The 18116-nt window shown below is 46.9% G+C and overlaps 1 protein-coding gene across 1 annotated transcript; it reads right to left on the reverse strand.

Moving 5' to 3' along the window:
• Nucleotides 1–10366: 10366 nt before the first annotated feature.
• LOC101103215 (SCAN domain-containing protein 1-like) lies at nucleotides 10367–14667 on the reverse strand. The gene is made up of 2 exons (XM_042244604.2): nucleotides 14582–14667; nucleotides 10367–11284 (listed from the first exon to the last, which is right to left on the reverse strand). The coding sequence occupies exon 2, from the start codon at nucleotides 11250–11252 to the stop codon at nucleotides 10821–10823; it is 432 nt and encodes a 143-aa protein (XP_042100538.1). The 5' UTR covers nucleotides 11253–11284; nucleotides 14582–14667; the 3' UTR covers nucleotides 10367–10820.
• Between the last annotated feature and the right edge of the window lie 3449 nt (nucleotides 14668–18116).

Below are 18116 nucleotides of genomic sequence, written 5' to 3' on the forward strand. Positions count from 1 at the left end.
CTCCTCAAGTTGCAGGGCCAGACACGTGACGCATGCTTGGCCTATCAGAGCATTTTAGAGGACTCTGGCCACAGCATGCCAGCAGTGGGTACGTGACACAACGAGAGCCATGAGATCCGATTCTGGGCCTTTGGTCAGAACTGTCCAGTTGCATGAATCCATCTTCTGAGAGCAGCATGTAATCACGGCACTGCTGGTAGCCCTCTTCCCACAGTCAGTCCAGTGACAGCCGGAGAATGAGACCAAGACAGGGAGAACAGAGCGGAGAGACAGGACAGTGAAACCAAGTCTCAGTAGCATGACTGAACCCTTGGATCCAGTCTTCTTCAGTTTGCAATCACATCAGCCAATGAATCCCCTCTCCTGCCTGGGCCAGGTGGGGTAGTTTTCCATCACGAGCAACTTCAAGGCTCTTGATGCACCGTCACTCTGCCACTCCTGACCCCAGCGTCTGCCCCCTGGGGTACTTGCCACCACCCTCTACGTAGATGATTCCCAAATCTCTTCCGTCTCTAACCCCTGCTCACCCCCTTTTCCAAATTTCCAGCTACGCACAAATCTCATCAGCACCACAGAAATCATCTTCCAGTTCCCACGTGCTTCAGGTTCTGCAGTGCCTAGATTGGCTTCGGGGATCCCCAATTTTTTTGCATCGTAGATCCTATGCCCACAAATTAATACCCAGCTTCTAGAGGTTTCCTTTAAGAATCTCTCTTCTAGGACTTGCCTGATGGTTCAGTGGCTAAGATTCTGTGCTTCCACTGCAAAGGGTGCTAGATCGATCCCTGGTCAGGAAACTAAGATCCCACGTGCCATGTGGTGCAGCTAAAAAATTTTAAAAATCAAAAAGAATCTCTGTTTGAATTCATTTTATACAGCACAGCTTTCATCTTCCTAGGTGTCAGTTCTGATTAAGACACTGCCCAGTTCAGGAAATCCCAGTGCTTTCTCCTCTGTCTTCAAAATAAAATTCTAAGTCCTTTAGCCAGGTATTCTCTGTCCCCCATGATCAGGCACCAACTTGCCTTTCCAAAGTTATTTCCCCTTCCCTTCTGTATTAACTCTACAGAGGAACAGAACCAGTAGGAGATTCAATAGATGGATAGACGGATCTACATCTATCTATCAATATATTTATATGCATCTATATTTCCAATTCTACCTAAAGAGACTTATTATACGGAATTGATTCACATGATTACAGAGGCTGGTAAGCCCCAAGATCTGCAAGGTGGGTGGGCAAGCTACAGATGCAGGAACTGGTACAGTTCCCATCCGAGTCTGATGGCCTGAGAACCAGAAGAGCCAATGCTTCCATTGCAGTCCAACAGCCAGCCACTCAAGACCCAAGAAAATTCAACATTTCAGTTTGAGTCCAAAGCCAGGACTTACTTCTTCCTTATTCAAGGGAGGGTTAGCCTTTTTGCTCAGACCTTCAGCTGGTTGGATGATGCCCATCACATCAGGGAGTGCAATCTGCTTTTCTCAAATGTTAATATCATCCAGAAACCCTCACAGAAACATCCAAAATAATGTTTGACCAAATATCTCAGCACCGTATGGCCCAGTCAAGTTGACATATAAAATTAACCATCACAACTTTCGTCCCACCCCCTTATGCTGCAGCGAGAGTAAGTTACTTAGTACCGTGCACACAGGTGCCGTGATTTCTGGCCTCTTTGTGCTGCTGATGCTGTTCCCCTTGCCAGCAACACCCTTCCTGTTCATCTGTCCTACCCCTCGAGTCCCACTCTCCTTCCCATTATGAACTGCTCCTTTCGTCAACGTCGACCTCGTGTCCTTTCCCACTTCTGTAACTAGGCAGATTCACTGGTTCCCTTCTTTGTCTGCCAAACTCTTGTTCTTTTCTTCAAGGACTAACCTAGATCTCAGCTGCGAATGCTTCCCTGACAACTCCACACAGCCAATTATTCCTATTATGCTCTTTTTAAAGCATGCCATATTTGTATCTGCTAAAATGCCATTCGGCCATGAGCAGGCAGGGACCTTAACTTATTCATTTTTGTTTCCTTTTACCTAATTTCCTGGCACTCTGCCGACCTTCAAAAATATTTGAGAAGTAATGCATGAATGAGCGTCATCCACCTCTTCCATAAAGCTTGCTCTGCTTCCTGCCACCAAAAGTGGTCCCTGCCTCTTCTAAATTCCCAGAGCACTTATCTGAGTGCTTTGAGCACTTATCTGAGTCCCAGGCCTCACCCTGTTCTGTCATGCTTATCCACACTTTCCCTGCCTGACTGTAAGCTCCCAGGGGCAGGCTCAGTTTGGGGAGCATCTCAGGAGCTTTAAACGTAGTGAGCACTCAAACACTGGTTGAATGAGAGAAGCCTCAACACCACTTTCTCTGACAAATACCAAAGCCTCAAATCCATTACCATCTCCCCAGAGCCTGCCAAGATCCACTGGAGAAGGATCTATGTTAAAGAGGCTCTCTTTTGCGGCCCTCAGTCTTAGGATTTACGTGAGAAAATCCTAATTTAAGACTCTCTGTGTGATTCATAGGTTATAAAACTATTAAGAAAATCAAGGAAGTGATAATTATAAAAATCCAGCTATTGGCTGCCTCTAACTGAGATAGTAATCTGGAAAGGATCGAGGTGTGCTGGGCTTGGGGGATGATGTTGACAATGTTCTGTTTCATGACTTGGGTGATGATTACTCGGATGTTTGCTTTATAAGTCTTCATTGTACTGTATACTTGTTTTCTGTGCTTTTTCTCACACGTAATATTTCATAAAAAATAAAATTAGAAATAATTAAATAAAACAAAGTCTCACTGTTGTTACTAAAAGGTTGATGTTTTTGTACAAATTCCTATTATTGGAGGATTTCCCTAGTGGTCCAGTGGCTAAGACTCCACACTTCCAATGCAGGAGGCAAAGGTTCGATCCCTGGGCGGGGGCCTAGATCCCACACGGCGCAGCTAGAGCCCACAGGCTGCAGGGAAGACCTGGTGCAGCCGAATAAATAAATAAACTCCTGTCACTGAGACTCAGGCCTTTCCTTCCATTCTGATTTACTGGCTTGTCTTTCCCCCCTCAGGCTGGTCACGGCCCCAGGCCCTGCCCGCAGCCCCATTTTTCTGCTGGGACTGCCACACCTTAAGAGGCTAGAGCAGGCGCCTCCAAGGGTCACCACCCCCCTCCCACCCTGTATGCAGTCCCCTTGGGGCTCAGCCTCTCTCCTCCACTTTGTGCCACATCCTTACCCTTGTCCAGGGACCTGGACCCCTCTTGGAGTCAGAGAAAGGAGAGAAACTGACCGAACCTGTTTCCTACCTGCCTTTTCTCTAACTGGCCCAGACTTGCCACCTTCATCACTGTTACACGTCTCTGGTGGAGATAATCTGGGTCACTGAAGAACGGTGGATGAGATGGGATAGGGAAGAGAAGAATCTATAAACACCTGAGCATCTCCTTCCCCGTCTGGTCGGTTTTGGTAAGAGCTCAGAAGCATACGGCACAAAGATTAAATTTCAACTTGAAAATGATCCAAGAATTGCTTGTGTGGCCTAACTGGTCCTGGGCACATTGCTGCCAGTATTCAGCAAGTAGTCGGTGTCCATTATGTACTAGGCACCTAGGCAGCAGAGGTGAACAATATCCCCCCACTTAACTTCATAGCTCCTCCTGGCTCCTGCCCATCCTCTGGCCTTCTCCAGACCACGCATTCACTCACTGGGCTCCAGCTACGTGGTCTTCTTTGTTGTTTCTCAGACACATCTGAGCTTCCTGTGCAACCCTCTGAAGCCTGCACTTGCTGGTCTCGCTCCTTCTCTGCATGTACCTGCTCTGTTCCAACTCGCCTCTTCAAGAAGACCTCCTCCCTTCCCCCCAACCCCTGCAGCTTCAGCGGCACCTCACACCCACTCTCACACCACACGGTTTTACTTCTTTCCTAGAGCTGATCACTATCCAGAATGACCTTACCTCTTTATTTTTCTTGTAATCCGTCTCTTTCCATTAAAAAGTAAATGCAAAGATTTCCTTCACCACTGTACCCTCCGTGCTAGAATATAGGGCATACTCATAAAAGACTGTTGCAGAAAATACCATGAATGAAGATACAATTCCCACTTAAAGAACTAAGGTCACACAGTGGAACAAACAATAATCAAGGTAAGTGTTAAGATGGCGGGGGGGGGGGTGTACAAGAATCTGCGGACATAAGAAGAGTATTCACAATAGTTATATGTAATATTTACTAAGCATTTCCTAGTTCCAGCTATTGTTCTTAGTATTTAATATGTATTACCGCATTTGAAATTCATAAGAACTCTAGAAACCATGATCTTCAACAGCAGTGAGGAGTGAAGAGGTCAGTAACCCATGGCCGAAATCACACAGCCGGTAGACAGAAGCTCTGGGATTCAAATCCAGAGCTGACCACAGAATTCCCAAAGGAGGGAGATTTGATCTGAGTCTAGAGGACTTGCACAGACTGGTCAGGCCAGGATAGGGCGTGTCAGCAGAACAGAAGCTTCCTGCTGGAAAGAACAGGCGTGTCCAGGTTCACAGACACAGAAAAGCAGGATGCTAGGGGGACGGACAAATTATAGAGACATGATGCTGGACGTAAGAAACCAGACACAAAAGAGCGCGCCCTGTCTTTGCCCACTAGCTTCAGCAGCACTGCTCTAGGGCGATAGAAAGCATGACAGTTACCTTTCGGGGGGCTGATAACTCGGGAACAGTATGAGGGAGACTTCCAGGGGAGCTGGTTAAATCCTGTATCTTCATCTGAAGGTGGTCAGAGGAGTATGCCCACTTTGGATAAATTCATTGAGTCATGAAATTAAGATCTGTGTGTTTTACAGGATGCCTGTTATATCTAAATCTTAAAAATTAAAGGTCACGACACACTAGCAATGGCCTGTACACTAAAACACTTTTTTTTTTTTAAGAAGTGTAGGCTTTTTTCAACGCTGAGGTCTAATGCCTGGGGATAAGATAAGAAATGAGGAGAGGGGTGGGGAGGAGTGAGAAGATAAAAAGAGGATTTTACATAGAGAAATGGGGAATGAGGAGATGGAGCTGTTTGAGAGATGGGCTCAGGAAGGAAAAGATCAAAGACACAGCTGAGAAGGAATCACTCGATGAACCTTCCCTTTACCAAGCAGATTCAGCTACGATATAGACTATTTATCACAGAAAGTAGCATATACAGAATGCCTCTGTGCTGCGCAAGGGTGACCCTAGCTGGGAATATGAAACAAGACAGGTGTGGGAACTGGAGCTCAGAGAGGTGACAAGACTTGTCTAAGATCACACACCTTGAAAGGGCGGGAGTTACCTTTGCTAGGAACATCCCATCTGTGCTAAGACAGGGCTCCAAAACACTTAGTTCTGGCCCCAAGTGAAGGCGGAGCTTCGGCCCAGAGGAAGTGAAGGGGAGGCCCTGGCTGCTCTGGTGGTGTTGGTGGCTTCCTGCCCAGAAGACACACCCAGCTTCAAAATCACTATTCTGGGCAGTCAGCTTGTTGCTAGGCACCCAGGGGGCCCTGGAGCTTTCAAACAGAGCCAGCCAAGGGCTGTTTTAACTTCACCTCACTGCAAAATCAGGTGCAAAACGGAGAGGGAAGCCAGCCACCCCAGTGAAGACTGAGTGAAACCTTCCTCTTTTCTTCAGGGGTTTATTTTCACCATCATCTCCATTTTAAACAGGGGCAATAATAATCTCCAATTAAACAATTTATCTCCAATTAAACAGGATTTAATCATCTCACTCCCTCGTTTCCCATGAATTCCAGTCATTTGTGTTCACTAAGAAGGAAGCACCTTAAATCAGGCAGCAATCATGTGTCTTCTACAAAATAAACTATTTCTAGAGGATGTCACGTGCAGGTCATGTGTTGGAGGCCAGGAACAGATTCCCTCTACGTGGGGTTCACAAGCTGCTGGGGACACAAACTAGGCACTGCATGTGATCCTTAGCACGGGCCTTGGCGCGCTGGGTACACAGTGCATGTTTGCTGAATGAGCAGGGACGCAGAACTAGAGGGAAGGTGTTACAGGAGCGCACAAGAGGGATTCAAATGCTGATTCAAGGCAGAAATCACAGAAGGCTTCGTGAAGGTGACCACTGCTATCTGCGTCATAAACAATGAATAGGAGTAGGCTGGCAAAGACGCGGGAGGCAGAGGGGTGGGACGTTTCAGGCCAAGGGGAAATGGCCAATAAATGCATGGTGGTGGGTGGAAAATGCTTAGCAAAATAGTCAACTCGTTGTCAAGAGAGTTGTAGTGAGCTGCCTTTGGAAACTGACCGCATGGGGTGCTCTGAGGAAGGCCAGATGTGCTTGAATTCTCACCACCACGAGTGGGGGACTCTGCCCCACCCCAGCCCCTGGAGTTGGCCTCCTTTCCAGCAACCAGGGACTGGCACCCACTCACTGCTCAGGGTGCAGTTGCCCAACAGATGACATATTTTTCCATGGCTCCAGCCAGTTGCTAGGAATCTCATATTACCTTGTGGTCCGTACACTGGTTTTCACCAGCAGCCATCTGGCTGCTTTTCAGTGACTAGATGAAACTGTGGAACTGGAGTCAAAATAATCACAGAGGGCAAGTCAGACACATGAGACATGTTAGAAATGCTCCCCTCCAGCTCCTCTACATTCTCCCTCCTCTTGCCCCCATCATTCACAGAATTTAAAGCGTTCTTGGATGTCCCTGGTGGTCCGGTGGTTAAGAACCCACCTACCGATGCAGGGAATGCTGGTTTGATGCCTGATCCAGGAAGATTCCACATTCCCTCGGAGCAACTAAGCCCGTGCGCTGTTAACTACTGAGCCTGTACACCTAGGGCCCATGCTCTGCAAAGCGAAGCCACGGCGATGAGAAGTCGTGCACCTCAACGAAGAGTAACCCCTGCTTGCTACAACTAGAGAAAGGCCACAGGCAGCAATGAAGACCCAGTGCAGCCAAAAAGTAAATAGTAGAAATAAACAGGGTTCTTTAGAATTGGTATCTAGATTGACTCCAGAAATGACAGTGACTGGCAGCAGTGAGAACTACTCTACGGGGTAGAGAAAGCATGGGAACCACCTCTGGAAGAGTGGCACTAGAGATGGGGAGTGACTGTCTTCCCAAATCTCCACAGGGCCCGAGAAACCCTTGAAGTTGGTTTACTTTTTAGTAACCAGGCAGCGTGACCTCGTGGCAAGGGCATGGGACTAGGGCCAGATGGAATGGAGATCAACTCGAGCTTCTCCTCTTACTGGGTTTGTTTGGGGTAAGGATTTGCATCTACAAGTTCACTTCCATGAGAAAGCGTTGGTACTAGCAGGTTGCTGGGAGATAGTGCTGGGCATTTTACCAGTTCCGATTTGAGTTCTGGCTCTCTCACTTACCTCTGTAAGCCTCACTTGTGCTTTGGAGGTTCACCTCTGTATCTAAACCCCCTGCCTTGCATTTTTTACTGAAAAGTGTAAGGCTAGGTATTAGCCATACAGAATACTACGCAACTGCTTAAAAAAAAAGTTTTTTTTAATAAATCTTTTTATGTTGATAGCAAAAGACTGCTAAGGCTTACTGGGCAAGAAAAATATACAAACATTCATAATGTATTTTGTGTAAATAAAAAAGGATTTCTCTGGCAATTCGGCAGTCCAGTGGCTAAGACTCTGTACCTCCACTGCAGGAGCCATGGGTTCAATCCCTGGTCAGGGAACTAAGATCCCATATGCCACACAGCGTGGTCAAAAAAAAAAAAAAAAAAGGCAGGGTGATATATGCATATGTGGGCACATACATGTCTATTTGCAAAACTGTTAATGTGAAGACAGCCTTTACATTTTCCTCTTATATCCTTGGACTTTTCTATACACATGCAAATTAATTTTTTTTTACATTAACTGTATACTTTATCTCTGTTATTATTACATCAACTCCACCTCAGATTGTCAGGCATTAGATCCTGAAGGCTGGGAACTCCTCGGGTAGAGGACAAAGCAGACGCCGACCCTGCTTTCAGAGAGCTTACCATGTGCTGGGGAGGCAGAAAGAGAGGAGACACAGGCAGCACAGGACGCTTGTATCTTATAATTTAAAAACACTAACAGGAGTTACCTAGGAAGTGAGACTATGTACCAGGCTTGTTTCTTTCATACTTTTTGTCAAATGAACCTAAGACATGTTATTTTAGATTGGGCTTCCTGTGTGGCTCAGCTGGTAAAGAATCCGCCTGCAATGCAGGAGACCCGGGTTCAATCCCTGGGTTGGGAAGATCCCCTGGAGAAGGGAGAAGCTACCCACTCCAATATTGTGGCCCGGAAAATTCCATGGACTATACAGTCCATGGGGTCACAAAAAGTGGGACACAACTGCGCGACTTTCACTTTCAAGATAAAGATGAAAAAAGCCAAAGAAATATCTCACACACAGGAGAGTGCTTTACAATTATCCTCCAATAGAAAATTTGAAGGGATAAAAAAAGGAACCACAAACCCCAGTTTACACCAGTCTTCCAACAGCTTCTCAGTCTGATGTTAAGCTTAAGAGACCGTGGACCAAAGTATAATCTGGGACGTGTCTGGATGAAGTCTCCTACTGAAAGTCAGTGGTTCTCAACCAAGGGCAAAGGAGGCATTTTTGGTTGTCACACCTAGCAGATGTTACTCTAATCTAGTGAGCAGAGAAGAAAGATGCTGTTAAACACCCTAGAATCCACAAGACAAGCCCCCACAAAAAGGAATTACCTGGCCCCAAATTGCCAAGGTTGAAAAATCTGTGCTAAGGGATTCAGGAAATCTCGTTTTAAAATCCCACAGATGAAAACATTTGTCTACTTGGAACTCTAGTCCTTTACTTGCATTCTAAATTCTAGGCCATCAAAGCATCTGAGAAACTGGAGCAGGTCAGGAAATTCTTTAACACCTGGAGTTCCTAATCCCTGCAGATTAAAGGAAATACCTTCGGAATGTTTGGAACAAATGGAAGTGCTGAAGATACTATGACACTATCACTGTTACTCCATTGCCAATGTTAAATTTTACTTGAGAGCTTAACCCAGTCAATGAGTTATTTCCCAAATACTGTACGCCCTCCCATCCCCATTGTAAAGGCCTTTACAAAAGGTGTGCCTTCTGTCCAGTGATCTCTGACTCCTACTAAAGTTCAATAAAAATGCCGCTTCCCTGACTCGGCTATTTCTTCTTTAAAAAAAAAAAAAAAACACACAAAATGTTTTAGTGCTGTCTCAAAATCAGATGCCAAAAAAGGCTAGTTTTACTCCAGCATTTCTAATGATGTATTTTGATGGCTTCTTCCTCTCCTTAGAAACAATAGATTCCCATAAAGTTGGGCTTTATATTACATATTTGAATTTTTTGTTTATGGCTGCACTGGGTGTACATTGCTTTGTGAGGGCCTTCTCTAACTGCGGCGAGGGCTGCTCTTCGTTGCTGTGCAGATTTCTTTGCAGTGGCCTCTCGTGTTGCAGAGCACAGGCTCTAGAGCACAAAGGTTTCAGCAGTTGCAGCACATGGGCTCAGCAGTTATGGCACAGGGTCTTAGTTGCTCTCAGGTATGTGGGATCTTCCCCGATCAGGGATCGAACTCGCGTCTCCTGCACTGGCAGGCAGATTCCTAGTCACTGTGCCACCAGGCAATTCCCTGAAATTGGGTTTTATATTTGTGTGTGCTCAGTCATTTCTGACTCTTTGCAACCCTATGGGCTGTAGCCTGCCAGGCTCCTCGGTCCATGGGATTCTCCAGGCTATCTTCCCCACCCAGGGACTGAACCCGTGTCTCCAGCACTGGCAGGCAGATTCTTTACTGCTGCGCCACCTGGGATTCTAGCATCAAGAGTCCCAAAGGCACAGAAGTACTCAACAAACATCAGCAGAATCGAATTCAAGCTCCACAGTGGAGCTAACCACCCCTATCCCAAAAGCCAGGCTGCAGAGGCAGAAAGGTTCCTCAAGACTGGGTCATGCTGGGGAAGGAGCTGCTGTTTCCTCTCTACCTGTCGCAACCACAGCTACTGCTGTTTCAGCTGCAAACCAAAGTACAGGACTCGACACACAAAAAGCCAGGATGACCTCTGTTCCAGAAAGAACAGAACCTCAGATGGTTTGGTCCTCTAGCAGGAAGATGAGCTGAGGAAGATAAGGAAATGGACACAGAGCAAATCAAACAGCCCCACCTGAGTTACTTACCTCTTCTGACCTCTTTCCCCCTTCTCAGTTTTGCCGAATTTAGACGCTGACTCTGAAAACAAAGGCAGGCCTGTTCCTATTCGCCAGCTCAGCAAATGCCACATAGTTCTTATCTGCAGCTCACATCTACTCCCGATAATTATCCCACCTTTCTCAAATGCTGACAACTAAGAGCCAGACTGGCAAATCACCACAGGACATTTTTATTAAGAATCAAACTTTAATATTTCAAGGACACCCCAAATGAGTTACTGGCGGGGTTACAGAAGCTTCCATTCAAGCCACCACAGCGAGAATCAAGAATATTAAAGTTGAAGCAATCATCTCTTTGGATACATAAAAACTATATATTAAAGCGTGTCACAAAGTGCAAAAAGGGATGCATTCAGCAGAGCAAAAACAAGCAGCAGACTGATTGTCCTTACAAGAGGGCAGGGAAACTCATTTTGGAGTTCGCAGTGCCAGGAAATAGAGCTGCTTCAGGCAAAAAAAAAAAAAGGTTTTCATTGATTCTTATTACAGCTAGCAAAGGCAAGCTCAAAGAAAATCAAGGTTCAGATTTCTCATGACTGTAGTTGGATTTGCAACAGAGAGCCTTTGGTCACTTCTCATATGTAGGCTGAAAAAGAAGCAGTGAGATTTTAGCCAGTGATTCTGACCCCAGGCTGACACCTCAGTGCCCAAGCTCTGAGCTCCTCAGGGAGGACAGCCTGGAATTGCTCCTGCACCAGCATTTCCACAATCTGCTCCTTCGTGTGAATATCAGGTCGCAGCCACTGTCCAGCAAGCTCTTGGAGATGTCTCAGGACATCCCTGGGGCCAGCTGCATCTTCATAGCGGAACTCCCGGAACCTCTGCCTGGAGGCTGCAGGGTTGAGAGGACTCCTTCGGGGCACGGTCTCCAGGTCATCTTCAGAGTCTTCATCCAGGCTCTCTGGTGGAACCTGGACCTGGGGTGGCGCTATCAGGATGCCTTCTGGCTCCTCAGCCATCCTCTCATTTGATGGTGACCTTATTTCATCATTCTGGACTTCTCCATCTCTTTGCATCTCTGGATACCCTTCAGTCTCCATCCTAAAACTCTGCAAAAGGATTTTTCAGACTCCTAGGCACAAAGAGAAAAGTCAGGTTCAACAAAAACAAATCTTAAAGGATGTTAAAACCTCCCTGATCTCAAGGATCTGGTCCACCAACTAGGAGAGACCTAGGTTCCGACAACTTTTCAATCTTAATAAAGTTATGAGAAATTCCGCTTTTGTTTCCTCTTGCTGGATCAATGGACACAGTTGAGAAAGTTTGTCTACAGTTTACCAAAATGTAAGATGTAGTAGATTCTCAAGGCAGAGAGTCAAGAATGCTGGCCTTGCTAGCTGGAAAAATCTTTCATCCAGTCCCCCCCACAATACAAACACATGCACATGACTTGTAGGGGGGGAAGTCTTTAAAATCATGGTTTGCTTCCTCTAACCACTTTTATGGAGTATTTGCTATGCTTAAAAGCAAATTATGAAGAAACGCTAAAATAGAGGGAAAAAATGTCTTCATTTTCATATACTGTCGTCTTTTCTATCTCCTCCTGTCTTTTATGATGATGAAAGAATAGTGTTAAAAAAATACTTTAGGAGCTACCCTCAGGGCGGAGTCTATGACAATTTAGAAAAAAGGGAAAAAGCTTTTATATTAAGATCAAGATCCTAAGCTCCCTCAAAGTATGAGGAATTGAACTTGGAAGAATCCTTGTAGCATGGATTTCTGACTCGTTAGATGTTTGAGAGCTCCAGGATTAGCAAACCAGAGGTAGTGGGACGAAGGGAGATGGAGGGGGTCTGATAGGTAAATCAAACACCTGTGAAAAGCTGGGGGAAAAAAGGTTTTGCTTCATTTAGGCTAGGGCCCAGTCCAAAGAGGGATTATTTACAGGAAAACCACATTCTAGGTTAATTTAAAACAAAAGAAGAGACTTAAGATAACAGTATGAAAGTGAAGTCACTCAGTCGTGTCCCACTCTTTGCGACCCCATGGACTGTAGCCTACCAGGCTCCTCCCTCCATGGGATTCTCCTGGCAAGAGTACTGGAGTGGGTTGCCATTTCCTTCTCCAGGGGATCTTTCCAACCCAGGGATCGAACCAGGGTTTCCCACATTCCAGGCACACACTTTAACCTCTGAGTCACCAGGGAAACCAGATAACAGTATAGAAATGACTCTACTGTCACAGCAGGGATGTCCAATCAAAGATTATAATCCCTATGAAGTCACTTTACACAGATCACCTTTTTTTCATTATTACCACCTCCCCCAAGGATCAGTTCTCTTATTGTATCAACACTGCAGAAGTGTTGAGATTTAAAATCCTTCCTACATCAAAGAGTCTCAAATCTGTCCTCTAGGTAACAATTTATAGAAGCCAACAATCGTTAACACCGACCAGCTGCCTTGAGTTAAATGGTTCTTGGCTCCTAACACCTTGTCTCTAAACGTTCACTGATTCATTTCCTAGAACTTTTTAAAAAAATATTTATTTGGCTGCACCAGGTCTTACTTGAGGCATGTAGGATCTTTAGTTGCAGCATGGGAACTCCTAGTTATGGCAAGTAGAACCCAGTTCCTTGACCAGGGATTGAACCCAGGCCTCCTACACTGGGAGTACAGTCTTAGCCACAGGACCACCAGGAAAGTCCCTCTAGGAGCTCTGAATTGATTCTAAACTGGGTAGCAGTATTTTTGGAATATATCACTTCCCTTATGATCTGGGTTTCTGTTCAATCAACAGGGTGTTTCTCATGCCTCAAAATAAGTTAACTATCCCAGGGTGATGAGAAGGACAAAAGCAGAATACACCCCAAACTCAGGGGTGCCTTGAATAAAAGGGAAATAGTCAAGGAAAGGTTGGATGAAACACTGTATGAAAGCAAAATCTTGGGAACAGCTTAAGCCATCAACAGGAATGTGGTTAAGATGTTGTTGTATAGTCGTTAAGTTGTGTCCACCTCTTTCAAGACCCCATGGACTGTAGCCCACCAGGCTACTCTGTCCAAGCGATTTCCCAGGCAAGATACTGGAGTCGGCTGCCATTTCCTTCTCCATGGGGTTTTCCCCACCCAGAGACTGAACTTGTGTCTCGTGTGTCCCTTGCACTGCAGGCAGATTCTTTTACCACTGAGCCACAGGGAAGCCCTTATCAACAGGGAAATGATTAAAGTACTGTCAGCCACTCAGCAGAATACTATGCAGCCTTGGAAGAAATGAAAGAGGCCTGTGAGAGCCGATATGTAAAGTTCTCCATAATATAGCACCCCTCCGCCAGGTACAGATCAGTACGTATAGTGTAATCTCATCTGGGGAAATTAGAAGCACATACACGTAAGCATATACGACCCGATGTATCTATAAACAGTACCGGGAAGGTTATCAAAGAAGTTCTTTTACCTCTGACGAGCAGAACAGTGAAAGCGGGAAACATTTTTCTTATACCTTTCTGTACTGTCTTCTTTTTTACTACATCTATGCTACTTTCATGACAACTCAAGAGGGAGAAAACACTTCAGGGTTTCCCCTCCAGCTCGAAACTGGGAGAAAACCCCTAATCCACTTAGGAAAACACCCTTTCACTACTTCTCATTCCCAAACCCGACTTCTAGGAACAGTCTCAACTGTCAACAGGCCAGTTTTCAAAGCTGGCTTTGGAAGATGATGATCAGCTCCATGATTTACCCAGCTTCCAAACCCAATCAGTTTGAGAAGGCCACCTGCCATACAGAATGCTTATCCTCACCAGTCAGTAACTCCAGCTTAGGTAACCCTTATCTCCTATCTGATACTGTGCGTTTCACATTCCCTACGTGATTCTCTTAGCGACTCAGGTTAAACTCTCGGTAAGACTCTCCACCGCCCCAGTAGTCTCCATTTTAACAAGCAGCTTCCACCTCTCCACTTGTTGAATTTTACAGGCCACACGGTCCTCAGTAGCTTTCCGTCATCGAGTCCTGCCCGACAACCCAGTAGGGCCTTTACTGTCATTTCCACTTCACAGATAAACAAACTGAGGCTCGGAGAAAGGGGACTTGCCCAAGGTCACAAGGCTAGGAAGTGGCGGGACCACCCAGCCCAGAAGAAAAATCCCCGGCGTCTCTGCAGGGGCCTGGGTCCGACTCCTCCCACCACCTGGGTGCGGTTCAGACGGCCGAGATCCGGCCGGAAAAGGCCCATCTGGGGAATCCAGAACTGGACGCCCTCCTCTCTGGGACATTTAGCGGGGCCCCAAGGCCACATCAGGCCGACCAGCCGGCACACCCCACGGGCGAGGGCCTCCCCACTCCCACGGCCGCCGCCCCGGCCGCCCGCTCCCACCCAGCGGTGCGCGGCGGAGGAGGGAGGTGCAGGGGGCGGGGAGGGGCGTTCACCTGCGCAGGTGCCCCTCGGAAGGCCGGGTGAACGGGGGAAGGAGAGGAGCGAAACGCCAAGCCCCGCCACCGGCTCCGGGAAAGGGAAATCAGCTGCTCGGCGCCGAGCTTTGTAGCCCACCGCCGGAACCGGAAGTCGCGCCCCGCCCGGAAGCTGGAAACGGAAGGGGAAACTGGGTTCCAAGGCGGGGGGACGTGGGGAGGCGGGGTCTCTCTAGGCCTTGGCGGTGCCCTGTAGCTCCATGGTCTTAACCCCTGCTGGTCTCTTGGCCTCCCTCGGTCCCCAATCCTCCCGACTGAGCGAAGAGGTGCGTCCGGCCTAGGAGCTCTTCCAGTGCAGGGGAGGCCTTTGCCTTTCTGACCAGCAGTTTTTTGCCCAACAGAATGGAAAGAGGATGCGGCAGGAACTGAGACACTCCTCGAGCCTGCCCGCAGCTGAGTCAGCGCCCCACCCTGAGGTTACACCCTTGATCCTTTGCACCACCCAGAGCAAAGAAACCAAATTGGAGGGCTGGCTGGCTGCTGCTGGGAGACAGTGGTCGGTGTGGCTTCCCGTAGAGCCACTCCAGATGGACAGAGGGCGCAGCCTATTAGGTGTCTCCATGTACCCACTTAGGCCCACCCAGAGAGTGGGGCATTTTCCCGTGGGACCTTGGCAGTCCCTCTTGGGGGAGGCCCTTTGTGCGTAGGAGGCTAAATCTTAGTCCTGTGTGTCTCTTCCTCAAGACCTTCCCAATTGCAGTGGTCCAGTTCAGTCAAAGAGTCACTCAGACTCTTTGCGACCCCATGGCCTGTTGCAGGGCAGGCCTCCCTGTCCATCACCAACTCCCAGAGTTTACTCAGACTCATGTCCGTTGAGTCAGTAATGCCGCAGGAACTGAAATTTCAGATTTTTACTAAGGCGGTTTTTGAGTCTGGGCACACAGGTTAAATAGCACAGCCTGTAAGAGGAAGTGCAGAGATGCTAACCAAGGCAGCCTTCCCAGTTTGCTCTTAATCCTGAAGGGAAGGAACTTGGCCTTTGCATTCTCCTATCTAGATGAAATGGCCTAGGAAATTAAGAGGGGCGCCTCAGTGCCTCCTGCTGGGTTATCACCCCAAGACCCAATGTCCTTGGGGAAGGGAAGATACACCTTTTGTCTTCCATAAACTCCTAGATGGCTAGGTACTCAAGTAGGTGGTTGGAGAACCAGGGCTCCTTGCCATGGCCCTATCCCTACCTCCCCTAGTGACTGCGGGTCCTTCCCCCACTCACTCCTACAGTGCAGTATCCACATTTACCTCCTCTTTGCCTTGGTTTTCCCATCTGTAAAATGAGGGGGTTGAACTAGATTCAGTTCAGTTCAGTTCAGTCGCTCAGTCGTGTCCGACTCTCTGCAACCCCATGAATCGCAGCACGCTAGGTCTGCCTGTCCATCACCAACTCCCGGAGTTCACTCATACTCACGTCCATCGAGTTGGTGATGCCATCCAACCATCTCATCCTCTGTTGTCCCCTTCTGCCCCCAATCCCTCCCAGCATCAGAGTCTTTTCCAATGAGCCAACTCTTCTCATCAGGTGGCCAAAGTACTGGAGTTTCAGCTTCAGCATCATTCCCTCCAAAGAACACCCAGGGCTGATCTCCTTTAGAATGGACTGGTTGGATCTCCTTGCAGTCCAAGGGACTCTCAAGAGTCTTCTCCAACACCACAGGTCAAAAGCATCAATTCTTCGGTGCTCAGCTTTCTTCATAGTCCAACTCTCACATCCAAACATGACCACTGGAAAAACCATAGCCTCGACTAGATGGACCTTTGTTGGCAAAGTAATATCTCTGCTTTTTAATATGCTATCTAGGTTGGTCATAACTTTCCTTCCAAGGAGTAAGCATCTTTTAATTTCATGGCTCCAATCACCATCTGCATCAGGAACTTCCAATTGTCATTCCCCCCTTCAATTCTTAGGTTCTTTGGGAATGCTTCAGAAAACTGCTCAGGTAAGAGGGACGGCGGGGAAGGGGGACAGCCCTTTGGGTCCCAGAGCAGCTCCAATTCTATAGGTTGATAAGAAAAGTATGTACATTGTGGTTCTGCATACGATTATTGTGTCATTGAGAGAAAAGTTTAAACTTTGTATTTTGCCCTATTCCCTCATCTCTCCCCACCCTCCTGTTCACTCCATCAGTTGACACACTGATGTTCAGTCGCCAAGTCGTGTCCAACTCTTCGTGACCCCATAGACTGCAGCATGCCAGGCTTCCCTGTTCCTCACCATCTCCTAGAGTTTGCCCAAGTTCATGTCCATTAAATCGGTGATGCCATCCAACCATCTCATCCTCTGTTGCCCTCTTCTCCTTCTGCCCTCAATCATTCCCAGCATCAGGATCGTTTCAAATGAATCTGCTGTTCACATCAGGTGAGCTTCAACTTCAGCATCAGTCTTTCTAATGAGTATTCAGGATTGATTTCCTTTAAGATGGACTGGTTTGATCTCCTTGCTATCCAAGGGATTCTCAAGAGTCTTCTCCAGCACTGCAATTCAAAAGCATCAATTCTTTGGCACTCTGCCTTCATTATGGTCCAGCTGTCACATCCATACATGACTATTGGAGAGACCATAGCCTTGACTATATGGACCTTTGTTGGCAAAAGGACGTCTTTGCTTTTTAACACACTGTCGAGGTCTGTCATAGCTTTCCTGCCAAGAAGCAGTCATCTTCTAACTTCATGGCCGCAGTCACCATCCACAGTGGTTCTAGAGCCCAGGAAGAGGAAATCTGTCACCGCTTCCTCCTTTTCCCCTTCTATTTGTCATGAAGTGATGGGACCAGTTGCCATAATCTTAGTTTTTTTAATATTGAGTTTTAAACCAGCTTTTTCACTCTCCTCCTTCACCCTCATCAAGAGGCTGTTTAGTTCCTCTTCGCTTTCTGCCATTAGAGTGGTATCATCTGCATATCTGATGTTGTTGATATTTCTCCTGGCAATCTTGATTTCAGCTTGTAATTCGTACAGCCCAGCGTTTTGCATGATATGTTCTGTGTATAAGCTAAATAAGCATGGTGCAATAAACAGCCTTGTATTCCTTTCTCGATCTTGAACAAGTCAGTTGTTCCATACAGGGCTCTAGCGGTTGCTTCTTGATCTGCATGCAGGTTTCTCAGGAGACAGGTAAGATGGTCTGGCATTGCCATCTCTTTAAGAATTTTTCACAGTTTGTTATGATCCACACAGTCAGAGGCATTAGCCTAGTTAATGAAACAGCAGTAGATGTTTTTCTGGAATTCTCTTGCTTTGTGATCCAGTGGATGTTGGCAATTTAATCCCTGGTTCTGCCTTTTCTAAACCCAGACTGAACATATGGATGTTCTCGGTTTACATAATGCTGATGCCTAGCTTGAAGGATTTGGAGCATAACCTTACTACCATGGGAGATGAGTGCAATTGTCTGGTGATTTGAGTAATCTTTAGTACTGCCCTTCTTGGGAACTGGGATGAGGACTGACCTTTTCCAGTTTTGTGGCCACTGCTGGGTTTTCTAAATTTGCTGACATAC

This window comes from Ovis aries, chromosome 2, assembly GCF_016772045.2.
Source record: "Ovis aries strain OAR_USU_Benz2616 breed Rambouillet chromosome 2, ARS-UI_Ramb_v3.0, whole genome shotgun sequence".
Lineage (NCBI taxonomy): Eukaryota > Metazoa > Chordata > Mammalia > Artiodactyla > Bovidae > Ovis > Ovis aries.

Coding starts and splice junctions, on each gene's coding strand:
- LOC101103215 (XM_042244604.2), bottom strand. CDS start 11,252: ATGGAGACTGAAGGGTATCCAGAGATGCAAAGAGATGGAGAAGTCCAG.